This window comes from Heterodontus francisci, chromosome 4 (assembly GCF_036365525.1).
Source record: "Heterodontus francisci isolate sHetFra1 chromosome 4, sHetFra1.hap1, whole genome shotgun sequence".
Taxonomy (NCBI): domain Eukaryota; kingdom Metazoa; phylum Chordata; class Chondrichthyes; order Heterodontiformes; family Heterodontidae; genus Heterodontus; species Heterodontus francisci.
This window is the reverse complement of record NC_090374.1, coordinates 57,858,514-57,871,307: the sequence shown is the minus strand read 5'-3', so window position 1 is coordinate 57,871,307 and position 12,794 is coordinate 57,858,514. Positions and strand designations below refer to the sequence as shown.

Below are 12,794 nucleotides of genomic sequence, written 5' to 3'. Positions count from 1 at the left end.
TATTGGAATTTAGTACTGGAAGTCAGTATTCCAGATGTTTGCAGTAATCCGAATGCTCAGAATAGCAGTGTTGCAGTAGGAGTTGCTGGGAGCCAAGAGACTGAAATCACTGTAGATCTGTCTAAGAACTTGTACAAGCTAGGTAAACTGTTAATCTGTCCCTGTCAACTGATGTAATGCCATCTGAACAGAATGCAGCAAATGTATCTGTGTGCAAGAAAGGATAAAACACAAACCTCATTAACCATATACCAGTATCACCTTCTACCAGTTGTGTCAAAGTTCATAGAAACCATGGTAAGTGAGAAATGTTGAATATTTCAAACACAGTAAATTGTTAATTTTGCTGTGGAGTAAGTTAGAGAACTTTTAAAAACACTGTCAATCACACAGTCCTGAAATTGTGTGATTCTCGTGAACCCAATATGAAGCTACCACCAAATTTTGATGAATTTTTGACAGTGTACAACATCCTAGCCATTCCTTCAACCACCTATCTATCCTTCAATCACTAATTCTGGTAGGCCATTCCACAACCTCATAAACCTGTGGGTTAAAAAAAAGTGTCTTCCGCTGCCTGTCCCAAATCTCTTATGTTTAACCATCCATGAATGTCCCTTGTCCTAGACCCCTCAATTACTAAAAAACAAAGTCTGTTTCTACCTGTTCCATTCCTTCATAACTTTAAATAGCTCCATAAGTCACTCCTAATCTCCTCTGTTCTGCTGAAAAATCCCCAGTCTTTCTTTGTATTTGTATTTCCTCACACCAGGCAGCATCCTAGTGTGTCTGTTAATTCAACATCTGTTTCCATGGTGCAGAGTTCATCACTACACCCAATACACAAGTGCAGCCTAATTACAGTATCGTCTAGATTCACCCATATATCTTGACTTTTTATTTGTCCTTGGGATGTGGACAATGTGGGCTAGGCCACATTTATTGCTCATCCCTAGTTAATCCAATGTGGTGATGAACCATCTCCTGGAACCATTGCAAACTTTGTGGTGATGATGCTTCCACACTGGTGTTCAGTAGGGAATTCCATGATTCTGACTCAGCATTGATGAAGGAATGGTGATCCATGTCCAAGTCAGCATAGTGTGTGACTTGAAGGGAAACTTTGAGGTGCTGATGTTACCATAACATTACTGCTCTTGATCTGTTTGGTGGTAGAGGCAGCAGGGAATAAGGTGCTGTTGGAGACTTAAATATACAACTGCAGTACACCAGTGATGGAGAAGGTATTACATCCAGCAGCAGAGTCACTAATTAAGCAAATTGCTCTGTTCTCAATGCTGAATGTTGTTGCATCCTTCAGAGTTATTGTGGCTACATTCATTCAGTGGTGAATATTCTATAACACCTCTGATTTGAGCCTTTTAGATGGTGGAGAGGTCACGAGCTGAACCACTCATTGTAGTACACCCCACCTCAGCCCTGTTGTTTACCCTTAAACGAAAAGGGTGCAGTAGTTTATTGGCTATGTTACGGATCCAATAATCCAGTGAACAGGAGTTTAAATCTCACCATGATGGTTTAAGAATTTGAATTCTTTTTTTTTAAATACTGGCATCAGTAAAAGTGACCTTGAAGTTGCCCGAAAGCCATAAAGACCCAATTGGTTCACTAATACCAATTAGGAAAGAAAACCTGCCGTCTTTACGTGAACTGGCATTTATGTGACTGCAGCCATGCACCAGCATTATTTATTTTTAACTGCACTTTGAAGTGGCCTAGAAAGCCACTCAGTTGTATCAAACTGCTAGTAGTTTAAGAAGGACCATCACCACCTTCATAGGCAACTAGGGAGGGGCAATAAATGCAGACATTCCAATGATGCCCACATCCAAGAAATTCATTTTTTTATAGCCACCACATTAAAATGACTGGTGCAGTTCATCTTGTGGTCAATGGCGACCAGCCCCCCACCCCCCACCCCACCACCCACAGGATGCTGATGGCTGGAAACTTGCCAATGATGGTGTCATTGAAGGTCATGGCGAGAAGTGCTTTCTCATGTTGGAAATGGTCACCACCTGCCACTATGACTATCTTGAACAAGAGAAAGCCCATAAACCTCCTCTTGACCTGCAGTGGCACCAGTGACAAGTACCCACCATCAAGATCCTGGAGATCACCATTGACTAGAATTTGAACTGGACCAGTTCAAGCTGTTGCCTCTACAGCATACCAACATACCAGCTAACTGCAGCTATACGCCTACACTAGGGCAGTAGTAGAAAATGATACTGGCATTATCAAGCTGTGCTTTAGTGTCTCAGTAGGTCAGTGTGTATTCTGTAGTACTTTCCTACCAATATGTCCCAGATTATTGTGGTTTGCTGAATGCTCCATAATGTAGCCAGAAAAGATCAAACCTTTTTTTTGTAGCATTTATTGAGGGAGGATTATTGGCTTGGATACTATCAGAATTTCTTCAAATAGTGCCAGGGATGTTTTATATTCCCCTGAGAAGGCATATAGGCCTCAGTTTAACATCTCATCCAAAAGCTAGTGGGGTAGATTCTCATCTTAAATTTCTGTTCCTCTCATCAACGTTGAGTTCTAATGAAGGGTTCACACCTGAAACATCTTGTCTGTCTCCCCAATATTTAATTAGCATTACACTCACTCTGTGAAACCAATCTTCTGTAAATGACTATATGTTTTTGTGTTAGAAATGTAAGTAGGACAATATCTCTGTCTGTGTCTCTGAGCTTGACACACTCTTTTTAAAAGTAATAACTAAGTTAATAGCTTGTAAACGTTAAAAAAAGAAAACATATTCAAGTTGATCATCCAGTTTGTATCCAAATCATGTTCTAAAGCACACAATTGGAAGTTGTACACAGACAGAATTTCTACAAATAATAGTTTGCAATTTAAATATACAGAAAAGGTATGTAGTCACAACTGTCCGTCATATTTGAAGTGGATATTTGTTTGTTTTCTATTATCCCTCACAGTTCCTCTGTTTAAAAAAAAACTTAAATATTAAAGTTACCCCAATAAAACTTTTGAAATTTACCAATTTGCTTTTGGAAAACAATCAAATGAATACTGTTACAGGAAATCTACCATTTCAATTGACACAGTTTTACTGATGTATACTGGGAAATTGTCCACACTTTACTATCAGACTGTAGGATCTGGCTTAAACTGCGGGAGTCATAACTCTGGGCAAAAATATCAAATTCTAATCCAAGCTTTTGTGAGAGGCTGGCGGTCTTCAAATAAAAACATTAATGAAAGGTCTTTAGAGACATAAAAGGCAAGTCTATGGATACATTTAGTAATGTTACGGGTTTACTTTTTAAATATTTTGGGAAGAAGGTCCTATTTGTTTTTGGCATGCTGATTGTCAAAGTTGAATTTAAAATCATTCCTAGCTACTCTGAGAAAGTGGTTTGTGCAACTCAGAGAACTTCAAAAGGGGAATTTTAATCCTCCAGGACAGGTGGGAGTGGGGTGGGAATGGTTAAATTCTTAAAATGTGAAACCCGACCCAAAGCTGCTGAGAATGTGTTGACTTCCAGTTTAAATGGGGCCAGTAGACTGCTGGACCTGTGATCCGCTCAAGAGCAAGCCAGTAATTTAAATATGTTAATGAGACCGCCTCAGATTTTAGCAGCCATTCAGATTTCACAGCTGCAGGCTGGGTTTTCCAGGTTGGGCAGCTGGAGAGGCAAGAAGGAAAAATCCATCAATTAAATACTTTTCCAGCACTGCTTGTCAGCCAGGAGGAGCTTTCCCCCAACCCCCAAGCAAACTTGCCATGAACTCTCCCCCTCCCAGCAAGCACCAGACCCCACCCCATAGCCCCCAGGCTAAGCACCTCACAAACCAATGCCCAATGCAATCTTCCACCCTGCAATCTCTCTCCCCACAATCTCTCTCTTCCTCCCCTGTGGCCTTGTACCACAGGCCTGCTTGGCCAACAGCCAGCCAGCTTCTCAACCTGGCTGGCTGCCAGACAGGAAAAGACGACAAAAGTTCAAATGAGGCCCTGTATTAAACTCGGCAAGACCTCCCTTTTCCCCATATTTCTGGGTTTCCGGGCCACTGCAAGTTGACCCCACTTCCTCCCCACCTTTTCAGAAATATTGGAGTCCAAGAGTCAATCTGAAATTTGGACCAGACTCATTTGTCGGGCTGGTAGGTTCCCTTTCTTGAAGATCAATAGTGATCCAGTTGAGGTTTTTGAACAACAATTCAATAGCATTCAGAGTCATTTACCAGATTTAATGGATTGAATTTCATAACTTATCACAGTATTTGAACTCACAACTTCTAGAATACTACTCCAATGGCATAACCATTACATCACCATACAATATAGTACACACACACACACAGAATAGCACCAGGAGGAAGAAAACTTTTGTATGCACCCTATGGAAAAATAACATGAAGGAACAATTTGATTTTCCAAAAGATCATAACAGTACTCCAGGGAATACATCCAGCTTCAACAACAGAGGAAAAAAAACAACCCATTGGACCAGGATTAGGGGAGATCCATGCAAGGGAAACTTATCCAAGCTTTCATATGATGGTATGAATAAGTAGAAGACTGAGTTTTAGGAATTGATGGATTCAAATATCCAATTGCCAAGAAATACAACTAAACTATAAGCCATATTTAATTTTTTTAAATGGATTTTGATCCTTTTTTCAATGATGGGACATTTGAGTGAATCAGCTATTCCATGTCCATTGAAGTTTCCCACATCATAGAGGCACTTTCTATGCTACAGACACTTTCCATGTTGCAGAAGCAGACCAGACCCAAAATGTTTCATTTCATAGAGTTTCAAAAAGGAAAAAGTGCTGCTAATTCAATGGTGCCAATGTCATAACAACCACCTGAAGATTACATGTTAGAAATGAGTTATTCCCAGCTGTGAGAAAATGAGGAGAAATAAAAAGTCTCAGATGTTAATTAGTATATTCTAAACGTGCTCATTTTTTGGGAGTGGTCATACAAAGTGCAATGAGTCCTTGGCACCTTGACTTTTGTTACCATTTTAAACCAAAAGAATGCCAGTCCTTACAAGTCCTAAAAACTGAAGTTTTTACCCTTTCAGATTGCTATGAAAAGATTGATATATTCTGTCTGTGGGAATAATGAAAATAGAACTCACTATGCTAATATTTCAGCAAACAATAATGTAGACGCACACAGTGCCAGTACTATAACGCTAATATGATACATTCTAATGTTTGTTTGGAGTCCGTTTACGTTACGGCTAGTCAAACTACTGTAGCATCCTTGTATATTATCTATAATTCCTTAAGGTAACAATCGGTGACTTGGAAAGTATGACCCAATCGAGATGGACGCAGAATTATGCAATGTTATGTTTCATCTTTAACTTCGACCGTAGGCACAGTAACACAAATGTAAGCACATTAATTAGTGGAAAACCACAGAGGCTGAATATTTTTACAGGAGTGTTTTTCTCTTCCCTGGCACTAAAGATAGGTCAGGTGGTACACACAGTTCTATTTATACGCGGTGTTTGACTGTAGGGCAAATGACATAACTCCACAATGTTTTGTTGTTTGTGTGTGCGCGCTTAATACAAATTACAAGCGCAGAACCAATCTGTAACACTCACTGAGTGTAACCTTCGAGCCGCAAAGTTTAAGATTACAACCTGATGTTAATTCTCTGTGCCTCAAGTGATGCAGACATATGCGTTCAAAAAAAGGAGAAAGCTCGAAACTTGATTCTTCGATTGTTTCCAAAAAGTCATGAAGTATGTTGTAATGATGACAGGATACCTCTTTTCCAAATTCCACAAAATGCCCATAATTGCATTTATGCAATGAAGAATGCAAATTATTTCGTTGTTTCCAACGCTAAAATAAATTGCCACATAAAATATTACCCGAGAGAATTGGATTTCATGCTGAATTAACATCTCATATTAGTTGTGTAAGAAGAAACGGTCATTTCAAATCTGTTTTGGGAATAAGTTTCACCCCAAGTGGCAAAATGGCAATGAAATAAATTTTTAAAAGCAGCAATATTTCAACAGAATATTAAAAAACACCGGACAAGTTTAGACCCCCTACAACATAGAGCGACCGTCCCACGTGGCTGTTGATGAACCTTGACGAATTATATTCCTTGGAAACTGAACAATTTAAGCTTAGTTTTTGTGTCAATATCTATACAGCAATGCCGAATATTATTTGCCTAACGGAACACCACTCTTTCAGCATGCCTTTGACATTTAAAGGGGTAGCATTCAGTTCTGAACAGATTTCACCTTCTACCATGTGCTGCTTATTCAATGTTGGCGACTTGGTCATAGTGAATGCTATGTCAGTGTTTATTCCTGAGGGGTGGACGCTTTTCCTCGATCATTATCAAGAACTTAAAAGTGGTTTTAGACAACAACCTTTCAGCAGCGGCCCTTCAAATGAACTGTCATTTAGACACAGAAGCTCCACACAGGTAACTAGGTGACTTCCACTGAGATAGCAACATGAAGGCAGCATAGTTAGAGCAAGGTCTACACGTATTACAGCTCTTAGTGCTCATTACAAAACTATCAAAGGGGGTGTGTAGATCGCATTGATACAGTCACGTGAGCTTTAGTTAGCGATGACACATTTAAATCAATGACAATTTTCTCAAATTTCCTCTTCAGAAGTGACAACTGCAAAAACCAGTCAGGAGACTGTTAGACAGGCAGACTTGTTAGCTAGACAGCGTGACAGATGTATACAGGTAGATTGACAGATACATAGATAGCTGATGCAGTTGAATTTCCACGTGGGATTGCACCGCACCGTCTCATACCTGTTTCTCCAGGGTCTCCTTGCCCATTGTCAGGGGCTTGGGGGACGGGACCCTCTCACAAGTGCAGCCTTCGATCAGATAAATCCCCGAGGGTCTGCTACTCTGCTCGTTCTCAAAGTAGAAGAGCACATTCTGGTAAAGGGCGAACCACTTGTCGTGCCACTTGCTGTTCTCCGCTGTTTTCTTGCTCATGTAGCCGCGCTTCGTCCCCTCTTTCCGCGCGATCAGAGCTAAATACACAGCGTGACCCTCATTGTACCTGATGCTTTTCTGCATTTTCCGTCTGCCAGGTCACTTCAGACTTTTATTTCCTGTTGGGGGTGGGAGGGGGGGGGGGGGTGCGGGGGTAGGGCAGGGGGATTTTTGATATAAAAAAAAAACTATTTCTGTTCCATCATTGTTTCATGAGAGCCACCGCAACCGGTGTTAGCACCCCATTAGTCCAAAGTCTGGGACACAACAGCAGAAAAAACTTAAGGTGCGAGCCAGCTCTGCTCTGCTGAAAACATCTCCACAAAGTGATGGGTCCACAAAAAGAGAGCCGGAGCCAGCTCCTCAGGATGACAGCGAATGATCAGACATTGCGATCCAGCAGCAAACTCCAGACTGACTGCAGAAACATGGCATCAACAGAGAGAGAGAAGGAGAGGTGCCGAGCCCAGGCACGCTGAAAAGCACGGGGCTTGGGAACAGACGGTAAGAGAGAATCACGTGGGAGATCAGCTGTAATCGGCTTTGACACCGATTTAAAGAGACACGACCCCGTGTGACTCGTGTTATTGTCACAGTCAGCAGTCCAGCCCGGGGCCACCCTCCCAGTAGTATCACAGAGACTGGTGGCAGGGGCACAAACACATCCCCTTACCGTCTGCTGATGACAAATGGGATCTTGCTGTGGCTTTGCTACTGTTTCTCAGGAGAAGAATCTGTGTGAGCTATACGGTGGAGACTTGAGTTTCCGGGCTGCTTCGCCCCCCCCCCCCCCCCCACCCATTGACCCTTTAAATGCTTGATTTCTTTTTGTTCTCAATTCTTCATTGGGAAGTTTGAGCGAACAGTTATTCCATGTATATTGTCTATGCGTGTGTGTAGATGCATAAAATAAAATAGCCTTCGATCAATTTATCATAATAAACTAATTTAACGTGTTTTAAACCTTTGAAGATAGACACTAGCAAGGACTTCATTGTACCAGTTATTCCAAACGCACTGATGTCTCTTACTTTTTAAATAATTCGTTTTTTTCTGAGAAACTCAAATTAATCAAGTAATTTCGGAATCAAGCGACTAGTATGGTCGGATAAAACTGCACCTTCATCGTCTTTTCGCTTTCCCGTGGTTTTTCTTTAGGTTAAAATCCCAAACTACATTTTTGAGAGTAATCACACAGCGGAACATACTGTGATAGAAATTCTAGATCAGTAATAATATGTATTTAAATGCTTGTTGGTTTTAAATGATGCACACGGATTGTTATAATCGACTGTATCACGGTTATTGCAGCTGACTTCCATTCACTGTGTTGGGGCGACAAACAGGACTGGAAACAATGGGGCACTCTACCATCAGGAGGCGCACCTACTCTCACTGTCCCTTGTGATGGATGCTCCCTACGGCCTGCTTGTTTGCAGTCACAGACCATAATGTCTGTCATGCCACTGGGCTCCTGAAATCTTACTGCATGTAAATTATAATTGTATAATCACATGCTGACAAATTCAAAGACGGTACAAAAGCAAAATACTGCGGATGCTGGAAATCTGACATGAAAAAAAAACAGAAAATGCTGGAAACACTCCGCAGCTCTGGCAGCATCTGTGGAGAGAGAAACAGAGTTTCAGGTCTGTGACTTTCATCAGATCTGAGTAAAGTTAGAAATGTAATAGGTTTTGAGCAAGTGAAAGAGGGAGGGTGGGAAGAAGAACAAAAGGGAAGGTAAAAGGTGAGGTGTGATTGGCAGGATAGCAGCCATCCAAACGCAAAGTAAATGGATTAAGAAAGAAACGAGAGACAAAAGCTAACCAGCAAAAAAAACACAAAACAAAATGGGGCACGATTGAATCTGCCTACACCACCTTTCAGGCAGTGCATTCCAGATCATAACTACTCACCGCACAAAAATGTTTTTCCTCATGTCGCCTTGAGTTCTTTTACCAATCACTTTAAATCGGTGTCCTGTGGTTCTCCACACTTCTGCCAACAGGAGCAGTTTCTCCCTAGCTACTCTGTCCCAACCCCTCATAATTTTGAAAACCTCTATCAGATCTCCTTCCAATCTCCTCTTCACTAAGGAGAACAACCACAGCTTCTCCAGTCTATCCACGTAACTGAAGTCCCTCACCCCAGAACCATTCTTGTAAATCTTTTCTGCACCCTCTCTAAAGCCTTCACATCGTTCCTAAAATGCAGTGCCCAGAATTGGACACTATACTCCAGTTGAGGCCAAAACAGTGTTTTATAAAGGTTCATCATAACTTCCTTGATTTTGTACTCTATGTCTCTATTTGTAAAGCTCAGTATTCCATTTGCCTTTTTAACCATGTTCTCACCTTGCCCTGCACATATATCCCCAGATCTCCCTGTTCCTGCACCCACTTTAGAATTGTAATCTTAGTTTCTATTGCCTCTCCTCATCTTTCCTATTAAAATGTCACTTTGCACTTCTGTGCGTTAAATTGTATCTGCCACATGTCTGCCCATTCCACCAGCCTTTGTCCACTTGAAGTCTAACACTACTCTCCTCACGGTTCACTGTACTTCCAAGGTTTGTGTCATCTGAAACTTTTGAAATTGTGCCCTGCACACCCAAGTCTAGGTCATTAATATGTATCAAGTAAAGCTGTGATCCTGCTACCAATCCCTGGGGAACCCCACTGTATAATTTCCTGAAGTCTGAAAAACAACCACGCACTGTTTTGTATCACTCAGCCACCTTCAAACCCATACTGCCACTTTCCCCTTTATTCCATGGGCTTCAAATTTGCTGACAAGTCTATTATGTGGCACTTTATCAAATGTCTTTTGGAAGTCCATATCACCCTCATCAACCCTCTCTGTTATCTCATCAAAAAACTCAATCAAATTAAACATGATTTGCCTTTAACAAATTGTGCTGGCTTTTCTTAATTAATCCATGTCATGAGGCCCCCACCTGCCAAGAATGAGGCATATTAATTTCACCACATGGACATTAAATTTCAAATTGTTGCTGGGGTGAAGAGAAGGCCTTTGACAAGAGGTTGCCAAGCCCCCGGCTGGAAAGACATTTTTTGCATATTAACAGACAGTGTTGGAACAAAGGAACTATCCCCTGCTCCAATACGATCCACAAGCAGACCTGGTCAAACCAGTTAGTCACATGACTAACCTACTTGGCAGTCTGGGTTTTTTTTTCTGAATTGTAGAGTTTTGAGCAGAAAGCTCTTTGTTCCTGGATTGAAAAGACGTCTCCTGGCTGGCTCACCACAGCCTCTCCTGTCTGCTCCCATCTCTTTCTCACGGAACTCCAAAAACTTTCTATATTCAGGTTGGCTCTCACTTGTATTAACAAACTGGCACCTGTCATACATCCCCTTTTCTTCTTCATCTTGCTCTCTATCTCTTTTGTCATCCAGGGAGCTCTGGCATTGTTTGTCCTACCTTTCCCCCTTGTGGGAAAGTAGCTCGACTATACCCAAACCATCTCCTTTTTAAAGGCAACCTTTTGTTCAATTACAGTTTTGCCTGCCAATTTTTAATTCCAGTTTACCTGGAACAGATCAATTCTCACCCCACTGAAATTGTTCCTCCTCCAATTAAGTATTTTTACTCTAAATTGTTCCTTGTCCTTTTCCATAGCTAATCTAAATTTTTCAATACTATGATCACTGTTCCCTAAATGTTTCCCTAATGACACTTGATCCAATTGACCCACCTCATTTCCAGAACCAAATCCAGCAATGCCTCCTTCCTCATTGGGCTGGATATGTACTGCTCAATAAAATTCTCCTGAACACACTTCATAAACTCTTCCCCTCTCTTCCCTTTACATTATTAGAATCCCAGTCTATATTCGGATAATCGAAGTCCCCTATTATCACTACTCTATAATTCTTGCACTTCTCTGTAATTGCCCTGCAAATTTGCTCTTCTTTATCTTTCCCATAAGTTTTTGGCCGACATAATATGCCCAGTAGTGTAATGGCACCTTTATTGTTTTGTAATTCTAACCAAATAGATTCTGTCCCTGGTCCCTCCAGGTCATCCTTTCTCTACAGTACCATAATATTTTCCTAAATCAATACTGCCACCCCACTTAATTTCTTCCCTTCCCTATCATTCCTGAACACCTTGTATCTAGCAATATTTAGTAGCCAGTTCTGCCCTTTTTTGAGCTAGATCTCCATTATTGCCACAACATCATATTCTCATATTGCTATCTGATCCAGCAGCTCACCAAACCTATTTACCACGCTTTGTGCATTTGCATACATGCACTTTAAATTGAAGTAGATCTTACAGTATTTCCTCTTAGTCTGACTGCACGTAATACCTTACCATTTCTTACTCCAGTGCTACCTGCCTCTCCCAATCTTTTGTGTTTATCCTTTCTAATGCTCCATCCTGGTTTCGATCTCCCTGCCAAATTAGTTTGAACCCTCTCCAACAGCAATAGCAAACTGTTCCGATAGGACATTAGTCCCGGTTCTGTTGAGATGCATCCCCTCTGGCCAGTACAGGTCCCATTCCCCCAGAACTGGCGCCAACATCCCAGGAATCTAAAGTCCTCCCTCCTGCACCATCTCTCTAGCCACACATTCATCTGCTATATCTTCCTATTTCTATATTCACTAATTCACCAGTTGCAGCCAGAACGCACCTCCTCTTTAAGAGGTGCAAGCTAGATTTAAGTCCTGCAGACTAGCTTTAAGTAGTACCAGCGTCACACAAGCTTGGGCCCACTGCTGAGGTGTACAGCCCCTCAAAAGTGCATTTAGCACTGGCTACATGCGGCTATTAGGTAAATCAGCAGACAGCATAATGTTTGCATGCTGCATGCAATGGAGGCAACATGCGCAGGTTAAGTATGCTTTGTCCAATTTTGTGGCCGTTGTATATCAATTAGTTAATTCACGGGATGGAATATCACCAGAAAGTCCTGATAATGCTCAAAATTGCCCAGGTATGTCCTGTCCACAAAAAGCAGAACAAATCCAATCCAACGAAATACCGCTCCATCAGTCTACTCTCAATCATTGACAAAGTGATGGAAGGTGTCATCGATAGTGCTATCAAGTGGCACTTACTCACCAATAACCTGCTCACTGATGCTCAGTTTGCTTCTGCCAGGGCCACTCAACACCAGATATCATTACAGCCTTGGTCCAAACATGCTGAATCCAAGAGGTTGGCACAGTGGCACAGTGGTTAGCACCGCAGCCTCACAGCTCCAGCGACCCGGGTTCAATTCTGGGTACTGCCTGTATGAAGTTTGCAAGTTCTCCCTGTGTCTGCGTGGGTTTCCTCCGGGTGCTCCGGTTTCCTCCCACAAGCCAAAGACTTGCAGGTTGATAGGTAAATTGGCCATTATAAATTGCCCCTAGTATAGGTAGGTGGTAGGGAAATATCGAAGCAGGTGGGGATGTGGTAGGAATATGGAATTAGTGTAGGGTTAGTATCAATGGGTGGTTGATGGTCGGCACAGACTCGGTGGGCCGAAGGGCCTGTCCAGTGCTGTATCTCTGTAACTGTAACTGTAACTAGGTGAGAGTGACTGCTCTTGACATCAAGGCAGCATTTGACATCATGGAGCCTTAACAAAATTTAAGTCAGTGGGAATCAGGGGGAAAACTGTCCACTGGTGGGAGTCATACTTAGCACAAAGGAATGTGGTTCTGGTTGTTGGAGGCCAATCGTCTCAGCTCCAGAACATCGCTGCAGGAATTACTCAGGCCCAACCATCTTCAGCTGCTTTATAAATGACCTTCCCTCCAACGTA

At 41.8% G+C, this 12,794-nt stretch overlaps 1 protein-coding gene across 2 annotated transcripts in view; it reads right to left on the bottom strand.

The window, feature by feature from the left end:
• Positions 1-7,673, bottom strand: part of rasgrf2b (Ras protein-specific guanine nucleotide-releasing factor 2b) — a 323,823-nt gene extending 316,150 nt beyond the window's left edge. For both annotated transcript variants that reach the window (XM_068028824.1, XM_068028826.1), the window contains exon 1: positions 6,818-7,673. In XM_068028824.1, coding sequence (XP_067884925.1) covers positions 6,818-7,093 — 276 coding nt within the window. In that variant the 5' untranslated portion in view covers positions 7,094-7,673. The remainder of the gene's footprint in view (positions 1-6,817) is intronic.
• Positions 7,674-12,794: the final 5,121 nt, after the last annotated feature.